The sequence below is a fragment of the Hemitrygon akajei genome, chromosome 6 (assembly GCF_048418815.1).
Source record: "Hemitrygon akajei chromosome 6, sHemAka1.3, whole genome shotgun sequence".
NCBI lineage: Eukaryota > Metazoa > Chordata > Chondrichthyes > Myliobatiformes > Dasyatidae > Hemitrygon > Hemitrygon akajei.
In genome coordinates, this window is record NC_133129.1 from 44,706,411 (window position 1) to 44,731,932 (window position 25,522).

Consider the following 25,522-nt stretch of genomic DNA (forward strand, 5'->3'; position numbering starts at 1 on the left):
GGGTGAGTGTGTGCCTTCAAGGACATACTGGACATATCCAAACCAAAAGCCATGGATGAACCAGGAAGTTCATTGTCTGCTGAGGGCTAGATCTGTGGCATTCAAATCCAGTGATCCAAAACTATGCAACGTCCAGCTATATCCTATTAAGAGTGAGAAAACAATTCCAATTGAGGTTAGAGACCAAATTGGATGTACATCAACTCAAGCAGGGTTTGCAGGCCATTATGTCCTACAGAGTGAAACCTAACATCATGAATGGCTGTGATGCTTCACTCACAGATCAGCACGATGCCTTTTACATATGCCTTGAAAAGGAGAATAAACCTACATCTGTGTGAATCCCTGCAGCATCTGTCTCAGAGGCCAATGTCAGAATATCTTTCCTGAGGGTGAACTTTTGTAAGGCATCAGAACCTGATGGTGTACCTGGTAGGGTCTGAAAACCATGCTATTCAACTAGCGGTAGTATTCAAAGACACCTTCAATCTCACTGCTGTAGTTGGAGGTTCCCACTTGCTTCAAAAGGGTGACAATCATACCAGTGCCCAAGAAGAGCAGGGTGAGCTGCTTTAATGACTATTGCCCAGTGGTACTCGCATGTACTGTGATTAAATGCTTTGAGAGGTTGGTCATGGCCAGAATCAGCTCCTGCCTAAGTAGGGACCTGGATCTGCTGCAATTTGCCTATCACCATGATAGGTCTACAGCGTATGCAATGTTACTATTTCTACATTCTGCCTTGGATCACCTGGACAATAGTATTACCTGCATCAGGCTGTTGCTTATTGATTACAATTCACCGCTCAACACAATCATACCCTTGGTTCTAATCAACAAGCTCTAAATCCAGGGCCTCTACCTCCCTCTGCAACTGGGTCCTTGACTTCCTCATGGGAGACTACAAGACATGGCATTAAATGTCAGTAAGACCAATGAATTGTTTGAGAACTTCAGGAAGGGGAAGTCGAGGGAATACACACCAGTCCTCATAGAGGGTCAGAAGTGAAGAGACTCATGTTGGATGTCAACATCTGAGACTCAATCCTGTGTTGTAATTACAAAGAAGGCACGACAGAGGCTATATTTCACTTGGAGTTTGAGAATGGGTTTGTCACATTTCCTGCAGGTGTACTGTAGAGAGCCTTCCGAGTGGGTGCGTCAACAACTTGTACGGAGGGGCCACTGCACGAGATCGGAAGAAACTGAAAAAAGTTGTAAACTCAGCCATCTCTTGTCATGGGCAGTAGCTTCCCCATGGGGCATCGGGGGCATCTTCAAAAGGTGATGCCTTAAAAAGGTGGCATCCATTTTTAAAGAACCCCATCACCTAGGTCATGTACTCTTCTCATTACTACCATCGAGGAGGAGATCGACGAGCCTGAAAAGACACTCAGTAATTCAGGAACAGTTTCTTCCCTCCACCGTCAGATTGCTGAATGAACAATGTAACTGTGATCACTATCTCAGTATTTTATTCCCTCTCTTTGCACTCCTTATTTAATTTATTTTTTATATGTACTTATTGTAATTTATAGTTTCCGTTTTTATATATTGCAATGGACTGCTGCCGCAAAACAACAAATTTGACAACATAAGGCAGTGACATTAAACTTGATTCTGATTAAAATAATTGTGAAGCAATGAGTTTTGTGCCTCTTTCCTGACTTCTAAAAGAACCTTGGATTAAATACCAAAATCTTTCAGTTTCAAATGCCAGATTCCGTCACAAAGATACTGTGCTTCCATTTTGTTAACATTTGTCAGGCCTAGTTCCTGTATATTCCTATCATTGCCAAATGTACATGCTTGCCTCCCCCCCCACCCCCCAACCTTGTCCCCTGACTACACTATTGTTCTTGGCTTGCTTCCCAAAAACTTGAGTCTCTCCAATTTACTCCTGCTCACATTCCAACATGCATCAAAACTTATTTGTATGTCACCTTGTCATTGTTTCAACTTAGCCCATTTGCAAATTAGATTTTGCACCTTTTTGTCCAAATCCAAGCTTGTGCTTCACATAACTAGCCTATACAACCTTCACTTTCCTCTCACTGCCACTGCCTCTCACTTCTGCCTTTCCACCTGTCTCCATTCTATATTGTACATTCTCCCCATGAACTGTGTATGTTTCCTCAGTGCTTTGGTTGCCTCCCACTTTCCACAGATTTGCCAGCTAGTAAGTGGATTAGTCATTGTAAATTACTCTGTGATTAGGCTTGGGTTAAATAGGAGGGTCGCTGGGCAGCGTGGCTCGTTAGGCCAGAAGGCTCTATCCTGTGTCATATCTTTAAATAAATAATGGCAATTGAGTGTATCAATCTAATTGTAGATTATTTTTCCATTGCTGAGTTTGTGTCTGTCCTCCCCACCTCTTAACCTCTATTAATTGCTAACTCTTGTAGGTGCCATTTTAGCATTTCTTATTTTTAACTGTTTATTTTACTTGATTATGCTTTTAGAAAATCTCCTTGGAGTGTTTTATGTTGTGATCTTAATGGCTATACCTTGCATTCCCTGGACCTAGCAAATTGCCCAGGAGCAAAAGGTCGGACTTCCATTTAAGAGTCATTAAGAATAATCAGTCAAAAGCTATCAAAGTTAGTTAATAGATTTTAAATTTTTTTATGAATTTTGCTACAAGATCTTTTTCTACAGAGGGGAGGGAGAATTTTAAATACAGATCTAAAATGCTGGTTCTATTTATTACTTTTCACAGAGAGTGACTGATACAATAACTGTCTAATTTATAGGGAGAGATAATTTTACAAAATTAAAGACCTTGGGATTGTACTGAACTGTTCTTCCATGTTCCTGGTAGTTCTGCTCTGTCTCTTATTGTAACTGCATTGGTACCAGTTGTATATTCGAAGAAATCCAACTGCAACAATTGTAGCTTCTCCTCGGCACCATTCATAAAACTGTTAACACTGTTAAATAGCCCAGTGTTATTGGAATACATGGAAACAGTATATGTTCCTGGACTTGGAGCAGATATGGCTTAAACTGGTTTTGAAGCTGACTGAGTCGGTTTGCTTCACGAGTTAAGAATAATCTATTAAAAAATATTAATTTTACTGTTGCAGTAGTGGAAGACGATGAAGATGCCTTTCCAACCACGCGATCAGATGGTGATTTTATACACAATAATGGCAGCAAAGAGAAATGTATGTATCTTTAAAATTTATATTTTAACAGTTACATACTTTGATCTTCATTTTTCTCTGTAACTGATGTTCTGAGTTATTTTAATTAGAATTTTTTCTTCCTTTGCATTGATCAATTTTCATGTAAGTTTGTTAAACCAGACTATTTCAATCTGGAATAGTTTTTTTTCATACCACCACATGAATATGTATTGTGTATCATTTACTGCTTAATCCAGGTACAAGGAAAGATGTAATCAATTCAAGTCTCATCCTATATAATAGTCTTTGCTATTTTGATGCATATTTATTTCTTAGATGATGCTGCCTTCCTGCCTAATAGAGCCTTTTAAATCCTTAATCACATTTTGGCTATATTTTCAATTAGTTAATTCCTCCAGACCAGAAGAACTGCACCTTAGGGTTCTGAAAGAAGTAGCATTAGAGATTGTGGTGGCATTAGAAATGATCTTTCAAAAATCATTGGACTCTGGCATGGTGCCAGAGGGCTGGAAAATTGCAGATGTTACTCCATTCTTTAAGAAAGGAGGAAGGCAACAGAAAGGAAATTATAGATCAATTAGCCTGACCTCCATGTTGGGAAGATGTTAGTCAGTTGTTAAAGATGAGGTGATGGAGTACTTGGTGGCACAGGACAGGATAGTACAAAGTCAATATGGTTTCCTTCAGGGAAAATCCTGCCTGCCAAACCTGTTGGAATTCTTTGAGGAGATTACAAGTAGGATCGATAAAGGGGATGCAGTAGATGTTGTATATTTGGACTTTCAGAAGGTCTTTGACAAGGTGCTACACATGAGGAATCTTATCAAGTTAAGAGACCATGGTATTACAGGAAAATTACTAGCATGGTTAGAGCTGTTACAAACCCCGTAACTGGGTCACTTACCAGCAACGATAGAGAGGTCCGTTGAAGCCTGATGATACAATTTTTAACAGTATTTATTAGTAAAAATACACAAACATAATATCAATGCAAATATACAGATAATATATGTCGTCAATACTAAATCTAAAAGTGCGGGTATAATAATAATCAATAGGAAATAAGCTCTATCGTTGTCTAGGGGATAATGTATTGTCCGATGGAAATATAAAGTTCACTCAGTTCATGCAGGCTGCAGCCTTTGGGGACCGCTGGGTTGCAATGGTTGGAGAGAGAGAGAGATTTGGGAGAAAAACTTGCCAATTTTCCTTTTATGATTTCGATCTGTCAGGAGTCTCGTTGTCGTGGCCTTTCACTTGTGGCCTCTGCTTTAGCTAAGCTGTTCTTCCGTGATGAGCCCGCTACCCTGGCAAGGGAGGACTCACACGAGCCCCCACCGGCTGTCGCTATTAAATGCTGTCACGGGATCTCTAGCGTTTCTCCTGGTGCGTCTCAAGGGGTCGTTCCCCAGACCCTCTTTTATCCTTACTCACGGGGTCTCAGATTTCAATCAGGTTGGGATGATGCAATCCCTCAACCAGCCCACTCTGGTTGTCCCCTGAGGGCTTCAATGAATAGTACAGTACTCAATACACAATTCCGTCTCCAAGAGACAATGGCCGTTATCAGTGGTTCCATTTTGCGGATGTCAGGACACATTCCAAACCTTGTGTATTCTGGATGTCTCTCTCTCATTTCCTGGGTCCCAGACCCGAATTAATAGCGATCTTGTGATTCTCAAAAAGGAGGCGGGGCGACTTTGTACCCTTCGGCCCCTCAGAGTTGCATCACATTCGTATCAGAGCATTGGCTGATTGGTAGGAGGCAGCAAGTGGGAATAAAAGGATCCTTTTCTGGTTGGCTGCCAGTGACTAGTGGTGTTCCACAGGGGTTGGTGTTGGGTAACATTTCTTTTTATACTGTATATAAATGATTTAGATGATGGAATAGATGGCTTTGTTGCCAAGTTTGTAGATAATACAAAGATAGGAAGGACCTAGACAGATAAGCAGTATGGGCAAGAAAGTGGCAAATGAAATACAATGTTGGAAAATGCATGGTCATGCATTTTGGTAGCAGAAATAAATGTGCAGACGATTTTCTAAACTGAGAAAATCCAGGAATCTGAGATGCAGAGGGACTTGGGAGTCCTTGTGCAGAATACCCTGAAGGTTAACTTGCAGGTAGAGTCAGTGATGAGGAAGGTAAATGCCATGTGAGCATTCATTTCAAGAGATCTAGAATACAAGAGCAAGGCTGTGATGCTGAGGATTATAAGGCACTGGTGAGCCCTCACCTTGAATATTGTGAACAGTTTTGGGCCCCTTATCTTAAAAAAAAAATACGTGCTGGCATTGGAGAGGGTTTCTGACAAGCTTCACAAGGATGATTCCAGGAATGAAAGGGTTATCATACGAGGAGCATTCGATGGCTCTGGGTCTGCACGCGCTGGAATTCAGAAGGATGAGGGGTATCTCATGAAACCTTTCGAATGTTGAAAGGCCTAAACAGAGTGGATGTGGAAAGGATCTCTCCCATGATGGAACAAGAGGGCATAACCTCAGTATACACAAAGTACACTGCAGATGCTGTGGTCAAATCAACACATACAAAAGCTGGATGAACTCGGTCAGGCAGCACCTGTTGAAATGAGCAGTCAGCGTTTCAGGCCGACCTGCTGAGTTCATCCAGCTTTTGTATAACCTCAGTATAGAGGTTTGCTCTTTCAAAACAGATGAGGAGAAATTTCTATAGCCAAAGGGTGGTGAATTTGTGGAACTTGTTGCCACATGCAGCTGTGAAGGCCAGGTCATTGGGTGTATTGAAGGCAGAGATTGATAGGTGCTTGATTGGACATGGCATCAAAGGTTATAGGGAGAAGTCTGGGAAATGGGGTTGAGGAGGAGATAGAGAAAAGGATCAGCCATGATTGAATGGCGGAGCAGACTCAATGGCCCAGATAGCCTAATTCTGCTCCTATGTCTTATGGTCTTATCATATCGTCTTGTGTAAAGTGTCCTGAGACACTTCATTGTGTTATTTTTTAAAAGTTTAAAACAAAACTCCTGGCCAGTAGTATAGTTGTAAAATTTCACCAGTGAAACTCAATAGATTTTAAGGTAATAGCTCATGTTTTTTAAAAATCTAGCTTATTATCAATATGCAGTGTTATAATATACAGAAGCTATCAAAGTTGCTGGCCAAGTTTCTCTCCACATCTTGTTTTAATGAGCTCTCATTTGCTTATTATTAAGTTGAAGGTTATTTAGGCTTTTGGACCCACATCATCTGACCTCAGGATGAGCCAGGTGCATCAGCTTGTTCACTGAAAATTGTTAAACCTAATTCATTGAGGCCATTGCATATGATTTGTAGCGATGAGCATCCATCTAAAACGGCTATCTACTAAGAATATGTATTGTGCATGGAGAAATGTATTTAATTATAAATATACATTGTTGCACATATAGCAAATCAGATGATTTTTTTTCAGATATGGGAATTACTGAAAATTCCTTGCCCTAAGTTCATGTAGTAAGAGCAATAACATTTGGAAATCTAAATTTGTCCTGTACGATACAACCTAAATCATTACAGCACAATGCAGGCATTTCAGCCCACACACAAATTCTGAATCCACTGCTCTACCTTCAATGTATTTTGTCACATCTTCAAAGAATTCAATGAGTCTCAGGAAGCATGACCTGCCCATCACAAAGCTGATTCTCCCTAATCTAGACTATGCTTCTCAAAATGCTCATAAATCCTGTGTCAAAAAATCTTCTCCAATAATTTTCCTACCACTGAAATATGCTTCACTGAGTTATCCCTACTCCACTTCTTGAACAGAAGAATATCATTTGCCACCCTTCAATCATCTCGTTCTCTGTAATCTCATCCCTAACAATCGATTCCAATAACTTCCCAACTACTGATGTCAGGCTAACAGGCTTGTAGTTTTCTTTCTGTTGCCCCTTACCCTCCTTAAATAGCGGAAAAACATTTGCAGTTTTCCAGTCATCTGGTACAATGCCAAAATATATCGATTCTTGAAAGATCATCGTTAACGCCTCCGCATTCTCTCCAGCTACTTCCTTCGAAACCCAAGGGTACATTCCATCAGGTCCAGGAGATTTATCCACCTTCAGACCATTAAGCTTCCTAAGCACCTTCTCAGTCATAATTTTCCCTGCACAAGCTTCACCTCCCTGATACTCTTAAATGTCCAGCCTAAGAAAGAGGATATCTAAGGAGAGGTTAGGTCCATTCAAGGACAAAGAGAATTTGTGCTTGGAAACAGAGCAAGTGGCTAAGGTACTAAATTAGTACTTTGCGTCTGTACTTCTGAGAAAGATCTGGAGAACAGTAAGGGAAGGATGGGGCAAGCTAATGTGCTGGGTTATTTTGTGATTGAGGTGGTAGTGCTAGGTTTTCTGAAAATCACTAAGGTGGTTAAGTCCTCAGGGCCAGATGGTGCATATCCAAAAATTTTCAAAGGAGCCATTGAGGAGATTGCCAAGGATTTCAGAGATCTTTGGGTCCTCACTAGCAACAAGCAAGTCCCAAGAGGACTGGAGAGCAACAAATGTTGTGTCCTTGTTCAAGAAAGAAACTAGAGGTAATCCTGGTAACTGTAGACCAGAGAGCCTCTTGTCAGTGGTAGGAAGCTTTTGCAGAAGATACCAAGGGATTGGATTTATGCACATTTGTCCAGCAATGCATACTGGCAGCATGGCAACTTTCAAGTTGATGAGTTCAGTTTTTGGTATTTCTTTATTTCTGGGGGGGAAAAAAACTCGTACATGTCACCTTAGAGTTAATCTATGGTTAGAAAGTTTAATCACAACTTATCACCTATGAATAATTCTTTTTTGTAGTGTTTCCATGTGTGACACCCAAAGGGATCAATGGAATAGATTTTAAAGGTGAAGCTATCACTTTTAAAGCTACTACAGCTGGAATACTGGCTACTCTTTCTCATTGTATTGAACTAATGGTAAAACGAGAAGACAGCTGGCAGAAAAGAATTGATAAGGTAATACTGTGAATCCATTGTATTGTTATAAAACTGAAATTTCCACACATGCTTGCTTAACACCATTATAACGGAGGTGCTAATAGACATTTTCCATGGTAATGTAGTTTGAGTTATCTTCAGAAAACAAGCCAAGGTTCTTCTGTAGAATTGAGTGGTGGTGGAGGTTGGAGAGGATGGTCTGTTTTGATATGAACTTGGAAGATGTAGCAAGGAGCTTCATTTTATTTGAAATATTAAAGAGAAAAGGAGAATTTCATTTCATATATTGGCATCCAAATTGGATTGGGGCCATGATCTGATGAGATAAATCAAATGATAGAAGTTTGGGTAAAGCTAGGGAGGGGAAACTAGGTTGGTTGATGTCTATTAGAGATCTCTAATGATCTCAGCAATTAGAGAAACTTTTTTAAACAAAAAGAGCTGTTGCATTATTCCTCAAAGTTCTATATAAAAATGCAAAAGATCTTGAGAATAAAATTGGAAATACTTGCTAGAGATAACTGGTGATGACCATTATTGAAACATGGCAGGTGGATAAATTACAGAAATGCACGTAACTGCCAAAGGATAGTGAGAGGATAGCATGACTAAATTTGACTTATCTGCACTGTCATCTCCGTTAATCCTGGCCTAGGGGAATTCACTTAACGAAGAAAAACTTAACTGATTACTTGTTTATAGATACAATTTCAGGATTTTGTATTTTAAATTTTAAAATTAATAGTTAGACCCAGGTAGCAGAAGTGAAATGACCATTGTAGGCCACAATAGTTTTTCTTCCCCATAACCTCATGTGTGGGATGGAATAATGTGCAACATTTGATCTTAAACATATAGGAGATTGAAAAGAGACGAAAAGTAGAAGATGCTTACAAGAATGCAATGTCAGAACTTAAGAAAAAATGTCACTTTGGTGGACCTGATTATGAGGTAAGACTCATTGCATTCAATTTCTCTAAAAAATCATTTTTGCTTGTCCTACAATGTTCATCTTTTGGGTTGGAGAGCAAGGAAATTTTCAAAATTGCAATTCTTGTTACTGATACAGTAGTTTTGCCTAAAATAAATTTCTTTGAATTTTGGGTGCTTAGTTTAAAACCTTTTTGATTTTTTTTAGAATGACTTTAGCTCGGTAAACACAAACTTTGCAGCAAAGTTATGTTCCTTATTTAAACAAATGCTAACCTTCTCCCATTTAATACCAACATTGAATTATAGACAATGATTATTAGAAATAATTTCACAATCACGTTCTTGCAGCAAGCAAAATGAAAATTGGGATATGTGCTGCAGTGCCAGAGGCTATTCAGAAATCGTCTTGCTGTGAAATTCATAACATTGTGAAATAATTCCCAGGATAATTCAGATTCTACACAAGAAGTTATGATTTTTCCAAGGTTAGAGGTTCAGCAGTAATAGTATCTGAATTCACTTTTTAGACCTAGCTTAATACCATTGAATGAGGTGTTTTAAAGAGAGTATAGTACTCTGATTCTGTACTAGTTACCAAACCAAAGACTGCCATGGCAGAATTTGTATAAACACAATACTGTCTAATGGGAAACTTGTGAATTTCTATAACAGTGTTTGTATAAACTTCAAACATTGCATTTAGTTTTGGAGAACAGTAATTGCAAACTTCAACCTCAAGTTCTGGGTCATTGTGAAGGAAAGTCTTCTGCATATAGTTATATATTTGCAAGATATTTTAGAGTTCATTTTGTTTTGTGCAATCCTTAGGAAGGTCCAAACAGTTTGATAAATGAAGAGGAATTCTTTGATGCTGTTGAAGCTGCACTTGACAGACAAGATAAAATTGAAGAGCAGGTATTGTTTACCTTGTAAATAACTTTTTACAATGTATCCCATTTGCCAATCACCTTTCCGGCTCTCAGCTTCACCCCATCCCCTCCGGTCTTCTCCTATCGTTTTGCATTTCCTCCTCCCCCTCCTACTTTCAAATCTCTTAGTATCTTTCCTTTCAGTTAGTCCTGACGAAGGGTCTCGGCCCGAAACGTCAATAGTGCTTCTCCCTATAGATACTGTCTGGCCTGCTGTATTCCACCAGCATTTTGTGTGTGTTAATGAATTTTTGATGTTGTAACATAAACACTTAACTGGCTCGCACTTAATTATGTTAAGTGAATTTAAGCTTCAAAAGTATGGCTCTAAGTTATTGACAAAATTATTATGCATATCATCTGGGAGGTAATTTTTTTTTGTTTGGATTAAAGGATGTTTAACAGACAAAGTGGATTAGAAATAAATTGGGATTTTAGGTCAGAACCCTTGAGTGTAAAAGAATGAGAGATGATCTCACTGAAACAAAATTCTTAGTTTTGACAGGAGGTGCAGCTATGATGTCACTCCTGGCAGAAAAATCTGGAAACGTTTTAAAATAAGGGATTGGTTTTTGGATATTCTGGGCAATTTCTTTAACCAGAGAGTGGTGAATCTTTGGAATTCTTTACCCAACAAGGCTATGGAGGTTCAGTCATTAATGATTTTCAAGAAAGAGAGAAATAGAACTTTAAATGTTAAGGGAGCAGGGTGATATGGAGTTGACGTAGAAAGCACCACTGAAGTGGAAGATCAGTTAAATAGTACAGAAGGTACAAGGGGCAGAATAGCCATGTCTCCTGTAGCTTTATTTTCCTGAACAGAAACAGTTGTCTGTGTATTAGTCGATTTTAACCGAGTGTTGTAATCATTTTATTTTTTAGTCCCATACAGAGAAGTCAAGAATTCATTGGTCAGCTGCTGTGCCTTTTGGTGATTCCTTCTCAACAGTTGGTACTCACAGATTTGCCAAACAGGTATTTTGAACATTTTTTCCATTGTTAGACAGGAATTCAGAGGCATAGCGGAGTATATCTCGATGCCACTGTAATTTATTCTGTTTTATAAAAGTTTGCTAATTGTTTATACTGTTTTGTCAAAGGCTCAAATTGGAGATGCCACTTGTGATGTCACTGTGACAGCACTGAAGTTCTGCTTGTGATAGTGTTGATTAGTTGCTACCTTCACTCAAGCAGCATTGTTCTCCCCTTGACTGTGAAATATCAGCATGGGAAGGGGAGAATGAGACACTTAAAAAAATTCATTGACTTTTAAAAAAGTAAGATCTAATGGAAAGCCTGAAATACTTTCCAGTGGTGTTGATGAGAAATAGAATTCAGTAATCTCACAATAGAAATAAATTAGGCATTCATTCTAATCAAGAACATTTTTTGTTCAATGGATATGTTAAAAATAAGGCCTAATTTTGTTTTGTCAACTGCTTGATTACCTTCTGGTGTTTAAAATGCCACCAGCGTTAACCATGGTTTTTACTGTAGGCAATAAAATCTTTTTTTTATCTGTGATTAGTTTTCATGAGCCATTTTTACAAACAGGCAAAAACATTTGAATTGGTGTTTAGGTACTGGATTAAAAAGTGATTCATATGTGACTGCTGCATAGAAACATAGAAAACCTACAGCACAATACAGGCCCTTTGGCCCACAAAGTTGTGCCGAACATGTCTCTACCTTAGAAATTACAAGGCTTGCCCATAGCCATCTATGGTATATGAAGCTACTTTGGGCCAGCACCACATATAAGTGACGCTTAACTTTACAATTGACAAACTATTTAGTTTGAAAATAGAGAACTTTATCCTTGTATTTCTACTGCATTTATCTGCAAATAATAAATAATCAGTTTCTTAAATGTGTATCTTTTTTTTAAAAAAAGGTTTTTGTGGATAATACTGGATTACTTAAACAATTGATTTCAGTATCAAGAATTCTGTTCAGAAACGGTGGTTAGTGACCTGTATAACAGTTATACTTGACAATTTTTGAGAATCTGGGCACTAATGGTGACAGTCCAACAAAACAAATTGATCATAAGCACACACCTAATTATTGCATTTTCTTCAGGCTCTACGCTGTGGAATACACTGTTTAGTTGCATGACATCATTATGGCTGTTCTTATTTCTTTAAAGCTTATTGGCACTTTATGCACTTTTTTTGTGGTGAAGGTTAATGTTTGACTACCTTATTGTGCCTCTGTTCTGAACTGGGTTTTTCTTTATCTGTCTCTGTGGTAGCCCTTTAGTCGCTCTTCCTCCATGTCTTCCATTGATCTAGTCAGTGCCTCAGATGATCACAGATTCAGCACCCAGGTACTGTATGAACTCGGAGTGGTCCTTCTCTGCAGTTCAATTCTCTTAACTACTTCACCTGGGTTTCCTTCCACTCCTAATAGTGGTTGATGGTGATGTTTGTTGATAATAACTTATTCCCATGGCTAATTTTGTGTGTCCACTGCAATATAGATTTTTTTGTAGAAATATTTAACTCTTTAAAAACTTTAAACTGCAACTGCTGTAGTAAAGATAATCCCAGTAAAGAAATCATAATAGTATGTCAAATTTTGTACAGTTGAAAATCAAAACTTTTGGAAAGTAATTATCCCTAAAGCAAAAGAACAAAATGAAATGTGTCATAAAATTGTGCGCTGTTAAGATGTATCTCCTATGGAATAGGTTAATCCAAGCATCACTGCTACAATAATGCATAACAGCATGCCATTACCTGAAACCTGCCATTACTAATATACATGTTCTGATGTTTTGTACTCATTTATGCATGATTGCTGATCTATAATGTTGGAAGTGTAACAATTGCATCTAGGTTCACTTAGCAGGTTTACGTTTTTTGTGCAGTTGGCAATTTGCTTCAGCTTCATGCGGGAGAGGGAAATTCAGCTGATCTTAATGTTCTTATGCCTTTTGTCATCTGATATTCATTAGTTTAAAATTAATTGCTCTCCAACTCTGGGGCAGGCCATACTTTTTCAAGATTTGTAGACACCTCATATTATAACATTGAAATTAATTTGTATTTCCAGCTCAATTCCTCCGTCATTCCTCTTCTGTACCCCGACTCCCTTTTATATTCATGCGACAACTACTTTTGATACTGTTGTGTAATTCTGGTCATCGTGTTTAAGTCCCATCAAGGAACTTCAGAATTTTTTAATTTAAGTAATTGAATAAATGTAGAATCTATATTTAAAAGTACAGAAATGAGATTTTTATAACTTGTCCTTCAGGTAAAGGAATAGTCATACAGCATGGAAACAGGCTCTATTTGTCCAACACTACCTTGACTGACCAGTATATGATTAGGCATACACTAATATGGTTAACTTAACTGCCTCTGTACTTGAGGAATGAACAATAAATGCTGGCATTGCCAGTGCTGTTTACCTCCCATCAACAAATAACTATTTTAGACAGCAGTGTTGAATAGTGTAAGAGTCCAATTTTGTTTTTTTTTTATTTGAGGATGAAAATGAATTTGTTTACCCTGCCATGTCTAATGTGACACAATGCCAATGATCTGCAACTTCATCCTACGGTGTTCAATGTAATTTTAAGAAAAATCCCTGTAGGCCTCAATTTGGTGTACATCCTCTAAGAACTGTACACTGTAGATTTAATTGCTGGCAGTTTGCCTAAAGTGGCGAAATAGATTATTGGGTAGGATGTGGGAAGAGTAAGTAGAGGTGAATGCAGTTGACCGTTTTTGGAATAGTGGCTTAAATGAATCATCTCCATTAACAGTTTAAGGATCTCAGCAAATTAAACTTATTTTTATAAAAGTGTTTTTATAAGTCATCAGTTTTAACCATATATAATTAGCTTTATCTATTGATTCTTAAGCATTCACTCAAGGCCAAGGAAGACGAATGCTTTCACTGAAGAGCATTGGTGTTCAAGGTTCAATGGAATTTGAACTTGCATTGCCTTTAACTACTTGCGTATTAATTTTACTGTATTTTATGAAGAGAAAATTCCAGAGGCTCAAGTGCTGGCTGCAAACTCTGCATTCAGTTATCCACCCTGTAAATTTAATGTTCTTCAAAGGTCTGCTATCTGCACTATGTTCACTCCCTCCTTGAGTGGTGCATCAATCTTGCTTTCAAATCCACTTGTGCCTTCCCTACCCACCCCATTAAAATTTAGTTGATAATGTGCTCAAGTATGTTGTACACCATTGTGAGCATGTTAAGATTCCTGTGAAATCAGTGTTGCAAACTTCAATCCCAAGTCAAATTTGTGTTGACAGTGAGGGAGGGTTGTTTCCTCTGCTTCATGCAAATGTTTGCTATTATGAAGAGGAACCATTTACAGCTAAGCAAGTTATCACCAGTAGGATTGCCCTATAGTTTATACATTTACAACACTTATCACTTCAGATGTCTCAAGGATATGTTGAGAAGTATCAAATACTGTGCACTCTTAAAATAAATTTAACTATATGCTTTCTCCTATCTTACTCGATGCACTCCTGCCTGAAAACTTGTTCATGCTATAAGTAGATAACAAGTCTGCTCATTTTTATATTAACATTGTAGTACATCTGAGTCTGATCCAGAATGGTAAGCTACAGGATGCTGCCTGACCTGCTGAGTTTTTCCAGCATTTTGTTTTTATTTACAGCAACTTGAACTTTCTCATCAGTTATAGTTAATATTTTAAAGATGTTCAAGTTCAATATGCTTCAAACCAGTGTAAAAATTTCCATTTTTTTAATCATTCTAACAGTTCAGGAGTTAAATAACATGTATAGCTTTAATTTTTTCCACAAGCTGTATGCTACTATGCAACCATGAAACTTTCCATTTCATTTTTATTCAATTATATCTTGACTTAGATATATAATGCTCAGCAGCCTCAGCAAATAAGTAGTCCATTATTTTTGACTTCGCAAATAATGCAATTGCTAACAAAATAGCTTCCTGACAATTTGCTCAATTCTTCCTGCTTCACTCTGCCTTAGTGTATCTGCGAATAGGACAGTCATGCACAATCTTGGAAATTTTAATCCTCCACTAATGACACCACTGCAGGGAGACAATTCATCATTTCCTTTCTCTCAACACCACCCCTCACTTCTGTCACTTTTTAGCAGCAGCATTGCAGCTTCCTAGTAGAAAATGTAGTTTTTTTTTTAGGATCAGTTCAAACTGATAAATTCCAATTTCTTAAGGTTTGGTAGCATTCTTTCCTTTTGTTAATCTTTACATGTAAAATGTCTGTCGCTTATTCTAAATACATTTAATTTTCAGTTAAAGATTTAATGATATGCCCAAAGCATATCAGTTAACAGGATCTTGAGTTTAATGTCAGTGCACATTTATAGTGCAGATTATTGGTTGTAGAAATGATGCATTTCAAAAGATCAAGTAAAGAGTAAGCACTATTGCGTTAGATAATTAAGAACAGTTAAGACTTTTCTTAGCAGTTCTCATCTTAAAACGTCACTACTAACACTCCACTAGAATGTTTGTTTTTGTAAAGCTCCGTGTTTCCTCAGACAGTTTGTTGGTGTCTGCATTTTTTCTAGTTGATTTCAGTTTGTAATACAATTGCATTATAAATCTTGTTCTTACTCGTTGACAGCTTGTCTTTGGTAATCTTGGATAAAACTGCCATAAATGGGATATGTTGCATATATCAAAATGGTACACATAAAAGTTCTTCTCCAAAAGTACAACTTGTTTTATGTAATATGCAAATGCAGCACCAAATGTCTTGTCATGTTTGTATTGTTGTAACCTATTATTATACTTTTCATCTTCAAATTTAGAAATCATAATTATAAAATATCAGCAGATCTGCTACAGATATACACATTCTAGAATTGATTTCAGCGCAGGGAAATTGCTCGTATTATAAATCAAGATTCCGATATGTTCTTTATATTGGACAGTTTTAAATATTTCAATTTAGTGAACTTGAGTTGAATATGTCAAGCTAAAAAGTATTAAGTGTTCAGTGTAAGGTGGATTTGAATTGATGAATTTGCTCCAATAGGACCACTAATTTGAGTGGATTTTAATACTAAATAGACTGCTGGTATGCACTAGCCCTCTAGCTTCATCTAAATCTTGAGACCTAATTTAGGTACGTAATATATTGTGGAATGTGTGAGCCATAAATTGCCAGGGTACAAAGAAATAAATTTATGAAGTTGTGAGCATTTTCACTGGGGTTACCACTAATCAGATTTTCTTTAAAAATCCATACATTTTAGGATAAGGTCTTTTGGCAATTGTCACTTTCAATCATTGCCTTTCTTTTTCATCAGACTTTAAGTTCATTATTAACTTCAGTTAATGATCTGGAGCAACAATATTGACTCTTGATAATGATTGTAGAAAAGCTACTGGATTGTTGTAAAACCTTGTCTGCTTTACTGATGTTTTCTGTAAGACTGGGAATCCTGCCACCCTTTCCCATGAGCTCATATTATTCCCAACTCACCCTGTCTGGTTGATGCTTAAAAATGACTTCTGAAATTGCTTGAGTGTTGGGGCAAATAGTAATGGCAATGTGGGTATGACATGTAAACCATGAATGGGAAAATGTTGTGAATTTTCCTATTTGTCAATATAAAATGTGGTTCTTGACAGGAAAACCATAGTTCTGGTGTTGGTGATATTTAAAATACTTAATCACCTCATTACTTTTTAAAGTTTAATCATTAGATAATTGTTCAAATTTTGATGGTTAGCCTCAAGTTCTGGCTAACATTCTTTAAATTAGTTCATTTTTCTTTCTGAAAATTTAAGTTTCTTTAAGCATTAAGACAAAATACTTAGTTCCGTTTGACAGACAGACATACTGTATTGATCCCGAGGGAAATTGGGTTTCATTACAGCCGCACCAAGGATAATGAAGAAATATAGCAATATAAAACCATAAATAATTAAATAATAAGTTAATCATGCCAAGTGGAAATAAATCCAGGACCAGAATTGGCTCAGGGTGTCTGACACTCCGAGGGAGAAGTTGTAAAGTTTGATGGCAACAGGTAGGAATGACTTCCTGTGACGCTCAGTGTTACATCTCGGTGGAATGAGTCTCTGGCTGAATGTATTCCTATGCCTAACCAGTACATTATGGAGTGGATGGTAGTCATTGTCCAAGATGGCATGCAACTTGGACAGCATCCTCTTTTCAGACACCACCATCAGAGAGTCCAGTTCCACCCCCACAACATCACTGGCCTTACGAATGAGTTTGTTGATTCTGTTGGTGTCTGCTACCCTCAGCCTGCTGCCCCAGCACACAACAGCAAACATGATAGCACTGGCCACCACAGACTCGTAGAACATCCTCAGCATCGTCTGGCAGATGTTAAAGGACCTCAGTCTCCTCAGGAAATAGAGATGGCTCTGCCCCTTCTTGTAGACAGCCTCAGTGTTCTTTGACCAGTCCAGTTTATTGTCAATTTGTATCCCCAGGTATTTGTAATCCTCCACCATGTCCACACTGACCCCTTGTATGGAAACAGGGGTGACCGGTGCCTTAGCCCTCCTCAGGTCCACCTCCAGCTCCTTAGTCTTTTTCACATTAAGCTGCAGATGATTCTGCTTGCACCATGTGACTAAGTTTCCCACCGTAGCCCTGTACTCAGCCTCATCTCCCTTGCTGATGCATCCAACTGGCAGAGTCATCAGAAAACTTCTGAAGATGGCAAGACTCTGTGTTGTAGTTGAAGTCCGAGGTGTAGATGATGAAGAGAAAGGGAGACAGGACAGTCCCCTGTGAAGCACCAGTGCTGCTGATGATTTATTGATGACGAAGTTGAGTAAGATTGCAATATTTTTCAGAAAACACTTTAAACTCTGGGAAAGGGTGAGATCCAAAACAAATGAGCCCCAGAAGACATTACACGTGACCCTCACAAAGGGTGAAAGAGGTTTTACGTTCCTAGAAAACAGTCCATGTCATGAATTTCTGTAATATGAAGCCACTTACTTGTGTGCACATGTCAGGAAATGCAAGTTTTTTTAAAAAAAATCTATTTACTTACCACACAAGTTCCATGAGAACAAATTTTATTCTGTATCTCTATCTTTTGAGTAGTGATTTGGGCAAGTTCCATTACGCACACACCAACAGATATCTTGATGCCCCAGCAGTAGCAAGCTTGTCTGCATTATTATTTTGCAGATAGTTAGTATTTACACCATTTGGTGGGTTAGAGTACCTAATTACTATTACAGATAATCTCTGGTGCTCAAAAAGCTCATAATGCTAATACCAGTGGAATATTTGTTATACAAAAGCTACATCCTTGACTAAAGAGTGGTGACAGTCTGGAAATTGGCCAATTTATATAAATTTTTACCATGTTTTTGCCAAGTGAAATGATGCAGGTTTTTGCAGTTTTAATAATGAACTGTAGTAGATGCTTATACTAAGCTAAATGTATTAACATAATTTTTTTGTTATTGATGAATTAACTTATTAGCAAGGTAAGGATTTTCTCCCAGTTTATTTTTGTTTTCCTCCTTTATATTTGCACAGTTAGAACAGTAGGGATGCAAGGCAGGATAATTGAATGTGCCTCTTGCAGGACGTAGGAAGGCAGGGAGACCTCCGGTGATCCTGAGGTCTACACCTGTGAGCAGCTTCTAAAACTCCACGTTCAAGAGTTGGAGCTAGAACTGGATGAACTCTGGATCATTCAGAAGGCTGAGGGGTTAATAGATAGCACATAAATAACAAGGTAGTTGCACCCAAGGTGCAGGACACAAGAGACTGGGTGACAGGAAAGGGGTTAAACAACCTGTGCAGAGTACCCCTGTGGCCATCCCCCTCAACAACCACCTTAGGTACTATTTCAGAGGGATGACCTGGTAAGGGAAAGATGCAGTAGTCAATCTCTGGCACTGAGTCTGTCTCTGTTACCTCAGAAGGGAGGTTGGCGGGGAGAAGAAGCGAGCTGTGATGTTAGGGGAATAGAAAGGAAGTTCTGTGGACAAGAACTAGATTCCCAGATTCTCCTGAGTGTATGGTCCAGATAATCTCTGATCAAGTCCTCACCATTCTTAAGTGGCAGGGTGAGCAGTGAACAGCCAGAGGTCATGGTCCATGTGGGTACCAATGACATGGGTAGGAAGAGTGACAATGTTCTGCAGAGTTCAGGGAGTTGGGTGCTAAGTTAAAGGATAGGAGATCTCCAGGGTTGTGATCTCAGGATTGCTACCTGTGCCACGTGCTGTTAATAGGAAGCAAGTGGCACAGGGAATTAGTAGCCAGAAATAGGAAGATCATACAGTTTAACACATGGTTAAGGAGTTGTTGGCGAGGGAGGGTGTCAGAATTATGGGTTATTGGGCTTGGTGCAGAAGGTGGGACCTGTACAGAAGAGATGGTTTGCACCTGAAATGGAGAGGGACTGATATCCTAGTGAGAAGGCTACTAGTGCTGGATGTTGGGGGGGGAGAAGGTGGGAGTGGTTAAAACAGGGTTGCTGGGTGATGGGAGCCAGAGTGCCAGAACAAATAGTGGAGATATTGTGGAGACATGTTGTTAAGATCTCAGATAAATTCAGGAATCAAAAGGTTGAGTGTGGTGCAAAAATGTTCCAAGTTGCGTATATTTCAATGCATGAAGTATCGTAGGAAAACCAAATGAACTGATGGGCTCGGGGCATGGATCAACACCTGGAATTGTGATATTGTAGCGATAAGTGAGATTTGATTGCAGGAGGGGTTAAAGGGCAGGGGTAGCATTACGAGCCAGGGCAGTGCTCAGTCAGGACAGACTGGAGAACTTGTCTAGTGAGGCTTTATGGGTGGAACTGAGGAATAGGAAAGGTATGACCATGTTAATAGGGCTCTATTATAGACCACACAACAGTCCACAGGATTTGAATTGAATTGACTTTATTTCTTACATCTTTCACATCCATGAGGAGTAAAAATCTTTACATTACGTCTCCATCTAAATGTGCAATCATAGTAATTTATGATAGAACAGTCAATGTAACATATAAATACACTCAAAACCGTGTGAGTTAATCAATCTGATTGCCTGGTGGAAGAAGCTGTCCCAGAGCCTGTTGGTCCTGGCTTTAATGTTGCGGTACAGTTTCCCAGATGGTAGCAGCTGGAATAGATTGTGGTTGGGGTGACTTGGGTCCCCAGTGATCCTGTTTTCACACCTGTCTTTGTAAATGCCCTGAATCACTTGTAAAGAGATGGCACCTGTTGCAAGAAACATAAGGTTGTTATAGCAGATGATTTTAATTCTCCGTATGTTGCCTGGGACTCCCATACTGTAAGAGAATCAGATGGAACAGTTTCTCAAATGTGTTCTGGAAAGTTTTCTTAGCCAGTGCACAGAAATCCCAACGAGTGTGTGCGACACTTGACAAGTTAACAAATTGCACGTCACATGCTGGTGATAATAAACCTGATTCTGATTGATCTATTATTAAGGAATGAGGCAGGGCAGGTGACTGAAGTTTGCGTAGCTGAGCGCTTTGCCATTAGTTTTAAAGTAAATATGGAAGAAGATAGGTCTGGTCCATGGGTTGAGATTCTAACTTAGAGAAGGGGCCAATCTTGATGGTATCAGAAAGCATCTGGCAAGTGCAGACTGTTTTCTGGCAAAGATGTACTTGGAAGTGGAAAGCCTGCAAATGTGAAATTTTGAGTAGAAAGCTGGTATGTGTCTATCAGAATAAAAGGCAAAGATAATGAGTGTAGGGAACCTTGGTTTTCTAGAGATAATTAGGCTCTGGTTAAGAGAAGAGAAGGAGGGCATAGCAGGTAGAGGCAGGGGAGAGCAAATTAGGTAATTGAGGTGTACAAGAAATGCAGGAGAATACTCCTGAAAGAAATCAGGAGGGATAAAAGAAGGCACTTCATGAGAATAGGTCGAGTGTACTTGGCCTTTATTCCTTGTAGCAACAGAGGATGAGAGGTGACCTGATACTGTAGAGGTGTATAAGATGAGGGGCATTGATCGTGTGGATAGCCAGAGGCTTTTTCCCAGGGCTGAAATGGCTGACACAGGGGGTATAATTTTAAGGTGCTTAGAAATATGTGCCAAGGGGATGTCAGGGGAAAGTTTTTCACAGGGAGTGGTGGGTCCGTGGAATGCACTGCCAGCAGCAGTGGTGGAAGTGGATGTAATAAGGTCTTTTAAGGGAGAGGTACATGGAGCTTAGAAAAATAGATAGCTATGCGCTAAGGAAATCCTAGATAGTCTGTAGAGTAGGTTGCATGGTTGGCACAACATTGTGGGCTGAAGGGACTGTAATGTGCTTTAAATTTCTATGTTCTATGTGTTCTTAAGACATGAGGTTGCCCTAGCAGGCAAGGCAAAGGAGAATCCTAAGAAATTCTACAGATATATTAAGAGCAAAATAATAGCAAGGGTCAAAATGGGTCCTCTGGAAGATCAGAATGGTATTCTATGTGTGGAACCCAAAGAGATGTGGGAGTTTGTAAATTGATTTTTTTGCACTTGTATTTACTTAGGAGATGGTTACAGAGGCTGTAAAAGTGAGGCAAAACAGCATCAAGCCATGGACACAAAAAATTAGAAGAGGATGTGCTTGCTGTCTTGATGCAAATTAGGGTGGCTAAATCCCCAGTGCCTGACAAGGTGTTCCCGTGGACCCTGTAGGAGGCAAGTGCAGAAATTACAGGGGCCCTGGCAGAGATATTTAAAACATCCTTGGTACAGGAGAATAGCTAATGTCCCGCTGTTTAAAAAAGGCTGTAAAAATAAACCAGGAAATTACAGGCTGATGAGCCTAGCATCGGTAGTAGGAAATTTATCTGAAGGTATTCTAAAGGACCAGGTATGAGTTTTTGGATGGAAATGGATAGAAAATAGTCGGCATGGCTTTGTGCATAATAGGTCACGTGTAACCAATCTTGTAGAGTTTTTCGAGGAAGTTACCAGGAAAGTCGATGAAGGCAAGGCAACAGATGTCCTTTACATGGACTTGAGCGAGCGTTTGTCATCTATATCAATGATCTGGATGATACTGTAGTTAAATGGATCATCAAATTTGTGGATGACACTACAATTGGGAGTTTAGTGGACAGAGGGGAAAGCTCTCATGGCTTGCAGCAGGAAAAATGGTTGATTATATTTAATGCAGACAAACGGGAGGTGTTGCACTTTGATAGGGCCAACCAGGGTAGATCTTGCACACTGTGGTAGAACAAAGGGATCTGGCAGTACAGGTCCATAATTCATTGAAAGTGGTGGCACAGGTTGATAGGGTCGTAAAGAAAGCATTGGGCTTTTTAAATCAAATTATTGAGTACAGGAGATGGGATGTTATGAAGTTGTACAAGACATTGATGGGGCCGAACTTGGAGTACTGTGCACAGTTTTGATCTCTTGCGTACAAGAAAGATGTAAATAAAGTTGAAAGAGTACAGAGAAAATTTACATGGATGTTGTCGGATCTGGAGTACCTGAGTTATAAGGAAAGATTGGGTAAGTTAGGACTTTATTCCATAGATGTAGGGAATTGAAGGAAGATGTGATAGAGGTATACAAAATTGGGAGTATAGATGGGGTAAATGCAAGTAGGCTTTTTCCACTGAGGTCATAGATTAAGGGTGAAAGGTGAAAAGTTTAAGGTGAACATGAGGGAAATCTTTACTTGGAGGGTCATGAGAGTTTGGAACGAGCTGCTAGCACAAGTGGTGCATGCAAGCTCGATTTCAATGTTTAAGTTTGGATAGGTAATGCTATGGAAGGCTATGATCTGGGTGCAGGTTCATGGGAGTAGGAAGTTTAAGTTGTTTGGCACAGACTAGATGGGCTGTAGGGCCTGTGTGTACTTTTCTATGATTCTATGACTCTAGAAGATAGCAATCCATTGAAAAGTCTCACTAGCCCCTCAAGCAGGGTACGTACTACTGGATTAAAGGTCATTTAATTTAATCTCGACTCTAATGGCAGTGGGCAGTTTCTCCCACTAGAGTGAGACCAAACTTTCTAGTGCAACTACATTTTACATTTTCATAATTGTTTTCATGTAGGAAGAGTTATGTAGTCCTAGAGCAATACAAGTACAGAGATCTTAATTTTTCACAGGATAGTAGGTAATAAGTAGATATGACAGGGTGGTCGAGTAGCAAATTCATAACAAAATTATCTTGAGTCCTTTCTGGAGACTTAGAAGAGAAATTTCCAAGAGGTTGCAATGTTATTCAAAGTAAAGCTGTATGTGGATTTTAAGAACTGGAGGTTGCATGCAAAAGCATAAATTCTAGTTATTAGAGGTAAATAGGGGTGAGGATTTGAACTGTAGTTGATTGCTAGAGAAAACTAGAGCTTGAGATTAGTAGATATAGTTTGGGCAGGAGAAATCTGAATGTAGCACATACAGGCATTTTGACCTACAATGTCATACCCCTACCATCAATGTACCTATCCAAACTAAAACATTGAAATCGAGCTTGAGTGCACCACTTGTACTAGCAGCTCATTCCACATGCTCATGACCCTCTGAGTAAAGAGGATTTCCCTCATGTTCCCCTCAAATGTTTCACCTTTCACCCTTAACCTCTAGTTGTAGTCCCAACTTTTAACCTTGAGCTTTGAACATTGAGGGTATAGTGACTGGTACCTGGATTGAAATTTATGGTAGAACAGCTAGGATTGGAAATAGAGAAAAGTACGTGAACGTAGGTGGTATAAATTTTAAGTTTGCAAATGCCACGTAGATTGGCAGTGTTGTGGATAGTCTTCAGCACCTGACTAATATTGATTAGCTAGTACAGTGGAGAGTGGTGGAGTTAATTCCTGGTGGAGAAGGCTGAGGGTGATGTGAGTGAAAGGGTCTGTTTCTATATGTACTGTGTGATTTGGACGTGTTGGGGTTTAAAGGGGGGGTGGCAATGGTGATGATTCTGTGACTGGGGAGTTTGAAGGATAAAGAGCAAAATAAACTTGGTTGCAATCTTATGATGGGGAGAAGTGGAGGAGGAGAATAATGACCAATTCTGTAGGAATAAAATATTTAGATCAAAGGATTCAAATAGTGAGTGATATGCTATGTTCCTGAACTGAAAAAGAGAAAGTAAACTTTGAAGACTGGGCAACAATTGGGTGTGGTGGTGGCAAAATATTATGTTGAGTAAATACTGAGATTTGAAAAATAATTGAGAGTGAACTGGTGATATGAACAATGCTTTACAAGCCATATTAAACAAATGTACACTGCTTTATGCTAGAATATTGGATACAAGATTATCCATTTTAAGTAGTTACTTCAGAGAAATATTACACTAGCAACTGATTAGACTTGATATAGAATATTACACTATCGAAGTCTCAATACTAATATTTGGGGCTTTTCATCATTGCATAAGGAGTTGGTCCTTTTTGTGCAGACATAAATTAAATAAGTATGAAAGAGATCAACAATGAACTAAATTATTTTTGCTTTTATTACATTTGTAAACTGGCATTTTAATGGGAAAGTAATTCTGACATAATTTGCCCTTTGAGTAATAGGCATTTGCAGTATGTTACAGACAAAGGAGTAAAAGCAAATGGTATGTACTTAAGACCATTTGTTGAATTTCTGTGTTTGGAAATGGTAGAGAGTAATGAGGAAGCTGAAATTGATGCTGCATAAAAATCAGGCTTGTGACAACCTGCATGTTTGTGTCTCTGAAACTTCCTATGACCAAGGACTTGTGTCGGCCTGGTTTCCATCTGATAATTCTATTTCTGCAAGAATATGATTATTGAAAATTCAGAAAGGTGTTTTATTTTTGGGCAGGTTGAAGAAATGGTGCAAAATCATATGCAGTACTCTCTGCAGGATGTAGGTGGAGATGCTAATTGGCAGTTGGTGGTGGAAGAGGGAGAAATGAAGGTGAGTAATATTTGCATGATCATAATTTAAAATGCATTTGTTTTAAGAGTGGAATAGATTTTGATCTGGGCTAGATCCAGCCATTGTTCTCAACAGATGGACAGTTGAAACAAATAAATAGCAGTGAATGTTATCTGTGCTTGTCCATTTTACCACAGGTATACAGAAGAGAAGTAGAAGAGAATGGGATTGTCTTGGATCCTCTCAAAGCAACACACTCTGTTAAAGGTGTTACAGGTCATGAAGTTTGCCATTATTTCTGGAATGTCGATGTCCGCAATGATTGGGAAAGTAAGAATATTTTACATTATTAATTTTTTTTAAAGATGCCTGTATCATTGTTTATTGAATAGATCACCAGCAGATCATTGGCAGTTTCCACCAGGCAGCTTTACTCATCTAGGATTATTAGCTGTTCAAAATGCTGGAATTTTAAATGTAAACATTTTTACACATTACCTGATCTATGTTTGCTATATTTAATTATCTCTAAATTCATGGACTGTTCATTTCCTCCTTTTATTCCATCTGACCTGTTCACTCACATTCCTCATTGTGGTCTAACAAGTCCCCATTTTCAGCAATTTGAAATGCAAAATATTTAAGCCTAAAATGGCACAGACAAATGTAAATGGACCAGATACATTTAAATCCTCAGCTTCACCAAAGTCTAGCCTTTC

At 38.7% G+C, this 25,522-nt stretch overlaps 1 protein-coding gene across 8 annotated transcripts in view; it reads left to right on the forward strand.

Moving 5' to 3' along the window:
• Positions 1 to 25,522, forward strand: part of LOC140729023 (ceramide transfer protein) — a 129,474-nt gene that overhangs the window by 90,667 nt on the left and 13,285 nt on the right. For 6 of the 8 annotated variants that reach the window (XM_073048285.1, XM_073048279.1, XM_073048281.1 and 3 more), the window contains 8 exons: positions 3,087 to 3,167; positions 7,968 to 8,125; positions 8,966 to 9,058; positions 9,869 to 9,955; positions 10,852 to 10,944; positions 12,224 to 12,298; positions 24,747 to 24,842; positions 25,001 to 25,133. In XM_073048285.1, coding sequence (XP_072904386.1) covers positions 3,087 to 3,167; positions 7,968 to 8,125; positions 8,966 to 9,058; positions 9,869 to 9,955; positions 10,852 to 10,944; positions 12,224 to 12,298; positions 24,747 to 24,842; positions 25,001 to 25,133 — 816 coding nt within the window. The remainder of the gene's footprint in view (positions 1 to 3,086; positions 3,168 to 7,967; positions 8,126 to 8,965; positions 9,059 to 9,868; positions 9,956 to 10,851; positions 10,945 to 12,223; positions 12,299 to 24,746; positions 24,843 to 25,000; positions 25,134 to 25,522) is intronic. The other 2 variants (XM_073048282.1, XM_073048283.1) reach the window with 1 other exon arrangement.